Source organism: Siniperca chuatsi, linkage group LG1, assembly GCF_020085105.1.
Source record: "Siniperca chuatsi isolate FFG_IHB_CAS linkage group LG1, ASM2008510v1, whole genome shotgun sequence".
NCBI lineage: Eukaryota > Metazoa > Chordata > Actinopteri > Centrarchiformes > Sinipercidae > Siniperca > Siniperca chuatsi.
The window spans coordinates 21278480-21284487 of record NC_058042.1 but is presented as its reverse complement, the minus strand read 5'-3'; the positions used below and the strand labels follow the sequence as shown (position 1 = coordinate 21284487).

Below are 6008 nucleotides of genomic sequence, written 5' to 3'. Positions count from 1 at the left end.
TAACACTCACGTTTTTAATTCTCAAAATACTTGTGACCCCTGCAGTTAGACAGCTGTCATTTTGTCATGTGAAGTAATATGTTGAACAAAGAAGGAGCCTCAAAGAACTATACTGGTATTAAAACAAGTCAAACAAATATAAATACATCAACTGAGATCGCTCATGATGGTGTGTACACATACGGCATGAAAATGGTAAGCTACGATGAACCTTGATGTGTATTTGACCTGCAGCCCATCTAAATATTTTTTAAACAAAGGCTGTTTTTCTCGAGTCGTTTCTACGTCAACATGAATGACAACTCTCCATGTTTATCACTCATGCTGTCCATATAATTTGTGTTTTCTCTTTAAAAGGTGTCTTGACTTTCTGGATTCCAGTAAATAACAGGTTGCCACCTCTTGTAGACCCTATGGAAGTAGTCTAGTCAGTTGTACTGTAATTGTCAGTGTAACTGGGTGTGCCATCACTTGTGACATCCCTGTGATGATAGCTGATGTCCTCATAATTGGTGTTATCCATGGTGCTGTCCCTATAATCTGTACTGACCTTCCAGGTGACACTTAAACTGTCTCCAACAGAGATGAAGTTTGATCTGTCACAACTCACATGTAAATGAAATTTGATGCAGTGATATAAGTATTCATGACACCTGCCTGGAGTCTTCATGTGCTTACCATTTAAAAACTATTCAAACTAGCCTTCATTTAAATTCTGGCCTTTGATAATCATATGTTATCCCAAACCAAAAGATCCAAACCTCAGTGTAATGGTCTGCAAAAGTATCTAAATATATATAAAACTATGGGTTTGTACAGAAAGTGTTAACATGATTTTTTTCATAACTGTGGCTTTTTAAAAACACAAATATAAGTCTACATAAAATAAGTAATGACATCAAATCAAGTCCGTTTATATTTTTCATAAGAGGGACGCTCTTGACAGCAGCTTGCACTCAGAATAAACCATAAAACTGCACACCGCACTCTAATGATTTATTATGATGTTTTGGCAAACAATTGGATTTTTCAAGGATATTTTCTTTATGTATACAAAACATGCACTTAAAAAGCCATCCACCAACTGATAGCAATTATGTTAATTATGAAGTTTGTACCATAACCAGCACTTCTGGTGTGTGTCGACCACGACTATGTTTCAGTAGCATAGATAAAAATATTTTTAAACCAAAAAGACACTCATAGGGAGGAAAAGAAAGAATAAAATACTATAATCCCAAAACATTATGGACAATGACAACCCAACACACTCAGCCACATGCATCATTTCTGGTCCCTTTACTGTCTTCAAAGGAGAATTATTTTTATGTCTAGGACAGTATTGTGTGTCCTTAAAGTGACCCCAGAACCAAGGGATCATGTTTATTGAACCATCTCAGCTGTTGAGTGTCAACACAGTGACATATAAAAGAGGAAGTAGTGCGCCATCTAGTGCAGGCAGGCAGGACGCACAGTACACTGCTGACTAAAAGTCAAAGTGCCAAGAATCATAGGTCTAAATCTGTAAATTAGATTACTGCCTCTATTCATACTTTGACTATTTTGACAGAGATTGATATTATTTTTAATTAAATATTTTCAAACAGAGATATCAGATATCGAGTGTTTACATAGGCCATGTAGAAAAAGTGGAACAAGTAGCTGTTTCTGTTTGATTTTTTACAATTGCATTTTCAGGTGTATGCTCTTATTTGTGGCTATGTGGCCATAAGGAATGTTTATTTGCTTAACTGTGCCACTAGTATCCCCATGTTTGAGTACTGTAATTATTGCAGGCCTTTATAGTTTCACCATGTTTTCTGTTTGAATTAGGGCTGCACAATTGTTTGGTACAGACCCCAACAGATGTCACGTCATTGTGATTTTAATAGTTTTTTCAGTGAAAATGAAAATTGTGATGCAAAAATGATCATTCCCACTAATTGTGAATCATATCGCAATTGTAATATCTTTCTAAATTATCGCAATATGATTTTTTTTTACCATATCGTGTAGCCCTAGTTTGAATTGAATCGATATCTGCTGGAGCTGTAATCATTCAATATCAGAATCAGGTTTGTTGCCAAGTAGGTTGTCAACATACAAGGTATTTGCCTTAATACCAAACTGTGGTATTTTGGCACATAATGGTCACAATAAACATAGTAAGAGAAAAGAAAGAAAAGTACTGCAAGTCAAGAATCTTAAATATAAAATAGAAATCTATGGAATATATATATGGACGTCCTATCTATTTTAATTTAATATAGGAGAATGTGATATAAGGAAAATCATTCATTCATTCACATTTCCTAACAAAATGTGATCTTTTATTCAAGGATAGCCTAACGTTACTGCAAAAAAAAGACTATACTTTTATTTTGAATTAATGAAGCTTTGTATTTCCTTCTGCCAACTTCAACCTGGCGATGAAGACGAAGGAAGATCGTTGTCTGCCGACGAAAGGACTTCGCGATGAAGTAAATAAACTGAACACAAAATGAACACTTTAGAAAAGAAGCTCGCGGACTTGATCCGTGAGCACCCGAATCTGTACGATCAATCACGGCGGGACTACAAGGACAATCTGAAGGGGCATTTGTCGTGGAAAGAGATCGCAGACAACATGGGAAAGTCGGAGGAAGAGGTGAAGCTAAAATGGAAAAATCTACGCGACAAGTTCTGTAAAGCGAAGAAGCGAATGGCCAAGAGAAACGTCCCTGTGCTAACAGACGACGAGAACCCGGTGGAGAGGCCCGTCCCGGTGCTGTACAACCAGCTGGCCTGGCTCAGCGCCTATGTCAAACCCAGACCAGGAGCTGGCATGGGGGAGACCGACGAGGTGTGTGTCCGCCATTCATTCATTCATTCATTCATTTAAAAGGTTTTCACGGCTTTGATTTTGAACTGCTAGCTAGCTAATTAACGTAACTTAGCAGTTTTTAGCTAACTATATTGAACGTGGCCTATGGAAACATAGCCACTGCTAACAATAGGCCAACTGTAATCATACTTACTCTTTGATTAATCTATACATAGTTTTTATATATATATATATATATATATATATATATATATATATATATATATATATATATATATAGTATAGTATAACGATATATACATAGCTTTGTATCCCTATGCTAACTTCATTGATTTTTTTACAAGCTAAACGCATAAAAACATCCAGGGAGCAAAGCTACATTATTATTTACATCTGCCTCTCAGAACATCCGGGTTTAGTTTTCAAAATTAAAGCACTTGGTGAAAAACCCATAGTTCACAACTAAAACATGACAAAACTGACTGCAATGCCACTGTATGTGTGTATCAAAGCAGAACTTCAAAACACTTTAAGTATGTTTAATACTAGTAAGTTTGCCTTCACAGAATAATAGGCAAAGTAGTAGAGTGAGAGAGGAAATGAAGGAGATTTATGGATGTAGTGAGAGAGGACATGAAGTTAATTGGAGTGAAGAGGATGCAGAGGACAGGGTTAGATGGAGGCACATGATTCGCTGTGGCGACCCCTGAAAGGTAACAGCCGAAAGGAAAAGAAGAAGTAGAGCCTGACAGTTACTGGAGTTTTGAGGCTGAAAGAGATATTAATATTTCATAGTAATTTTTTTTCTTAAAGGCCCTGCACATCCAGACTACACCCACACAGGTGATTTCATTTATTTGGCTTATTAAACCCCCTGAGGAACGTGTGGGTGTGATCTGACTGGTCTTGAGCAAGCATAACTGAAAACACCTTTGGGGGTGTGCATGGCCTTTCAATGTCGTTATTAAAGAGTTGTAATAAGATATGTACTGAGCTGGACAATTTACAAATGCAGAAGTGTAGTTGTCAGTGTTCTCTGGTGGACAAACTAAATTACCTCAAACATATTTTTGGCATTTCTGTACTGCAACTTCTTGTTATATTTTAGCCAATACGATATATCTGTGAAAAGCTAATATTGGCCCATAATATCTGCCTGCCAATTAATCAGTAAGGCTCTACAGAATAGCACAAAAATAATACCAAATTGCTTATTTTTAATAGTTAAATAGTTATTTTCATCTGTAGACTTGAAGGAAAGTAGAAACCCTGTCAAACCTGTCAACCTGTTGTGTTCCCAGTAGGAGGTATAGGTTGTATAGGGGACTTTGATTTGGCTGGCTGTGATTGCCAAAGAAACTGAAACTTGTTATCAATGTTGTTGTCTGTGCTAACCCGTAATGCTACATGCTGTTTTCATGCCACGCAGGGAGCTGGAAGTGGTGATGACCTGGAGAAAGAGCAAGATAAAGACGACAAGGAGCAGCATGGTCCCCTGCCTGTCGTTAGTACTAGCTTTTCTCTTGTGGAGGCCTGTTCAAACAACCACCAGGAGATGGGCGTCTCTCTTAAACGTAAAAGGCAAACCACCACAGAAACTGAGATAAGTTCTGCAGATGCCCTCACCAACCTCAGAGATGAAGATGAACTGTTTCTGCTCAGCCTTCTGCCCTCACTGAAGAGGCTTACCATTAAAAAAAGAATGGAGGTGCGGATGAAATTCCAGCAAGTGCTTTATGCTGCAGAGTTTGAGGACTAAAAGGCAATAAAAACTGCATGATCAGTGGCAGGGCTTGTTATCGTACAATTATGATTCTTCAAGCTCTCGACCTGTAAATAGATTTTTTTTAACCATTATAACTTGTTAATATTTATTTTTGGATCACCACCATCAAAATACCAAAAAATCAATATGTAGATCTTTATTATTCAGTGTTGTTCATGTATCAAGAGCTTTATCTCTTGGTTTAAAAACAGAGAAAAGTGTCTCTCATTTTGAATGTAGGTGTTGGAGTCACCCTTTTGTTACTAGTAATTAGAGTCAACATAGAGTTCTTAGTTAATTAGGTACACATGCAGTAAAATCCGATACAAAAGCCCCATAATAACTCCCTCCTTTTTTAAAGCTGTGCATGTGTACCTGATAACCTGGTAACACCATTGGTTGATTAACTTTACAGATGGAACGTACAAATGCCACAATTACACAATATCATAACTACTTAACATGTAAACCCTTTAAACTCTGTCTAGCACTGCGCAGGGTGTTATTTTTGTCCCATGATGACTGTTTGACAGCACAGTACCAACTCACATTAATAGTCAAGTCAGAATTGAGATAACTGCAAATATAAATACAGTTGTTTTCTTTAACTTTGTAGCTACAGATTGGGGAAGTTAGGAAACAGTAAATTCCATCCAAGTTAGTTCCAGTAATGATTCTGCTTATCAAAGCTGCCTGCTTCATTTCAAACGATTTTTGTAGATTAGACAGAGCTCGCTGACTGTACATAAAGACCTCTCCTTTATCTTCGTGAAAGGAGTCATTTCTACCATATATTTTTTACAAATAAATATTTTCTTGCTATTGAAAACCTTCTCGCTTCCTGTTATTTCCTGTTATAGATCAAAAAAGGCACTCTACATTCAAGAGTAGCTGCTACTAAAATACATTGGTGTTTAACATTAAAGTCATAGTCTGTGGTCCAGATGTACACAAATGGTCGCCATATGTCCAAAATTCTTATCACAGCTGCTGGTATTTCAGTGGAGAAACACACATCTTCATTTTCTAATCTATAGTGCATACTCTACATTTATACAGAGTATATGATTGTACATATTTTCTGGTATAAATTTCTGATTGGGCCATTAAGTATTAGTTTTTATAATCCACCCAAGTGTACAAGAATCTCTTTTGCTCATTCTTTGTTCCCTGTTGGTTTCCAGGAAAGGTTTAGCAGAATTAGCCTCATCTTATATTTCATTGAGAGTCTGAGAGTACTTTCTAGCTGCAGTGATATTATTTCATTCTCTTAGCTGCAAAGTCATTCACTTCCACACACACACCAATCGCTGGTCCGTCTCAACAAGGACCTCCTTCTCTGTTCAATCCCCAGTCAGGGATTGGTTGGTAACTGCAGGCTTGACCCTCCTCTGTTGCAGAAAGCACTGTTCAGCAACA

At 37.2% G+C, this 6008-nt stretch overlaps 1 protein-coding gene across 1 annotated transcript; it reads left to right on the top strand.

Annotated features, from left to right (window-relative positions):
• The first annotated feature begins 2396 nt into the window (after nt 1-2396).
• On the top strand, nt 2397-5418 carry LOC122882183. Its single transcript, XM_044209300.1, has 2 exons — nt 2397-2842; nt 4254-5418. Exons 1-2 carry the CDS (start codon nt 2501-2503, stop codon nt 4581-4583), a joined length of 672 nt encoding a protein of 223 aa, XP_044065235.1. The 5' UTR covers nt 2397-2500; the 3' UTR covers nt 4584-5418.
• Nucleotides 5419-6008: the final 590 nt, after the last annotated feature.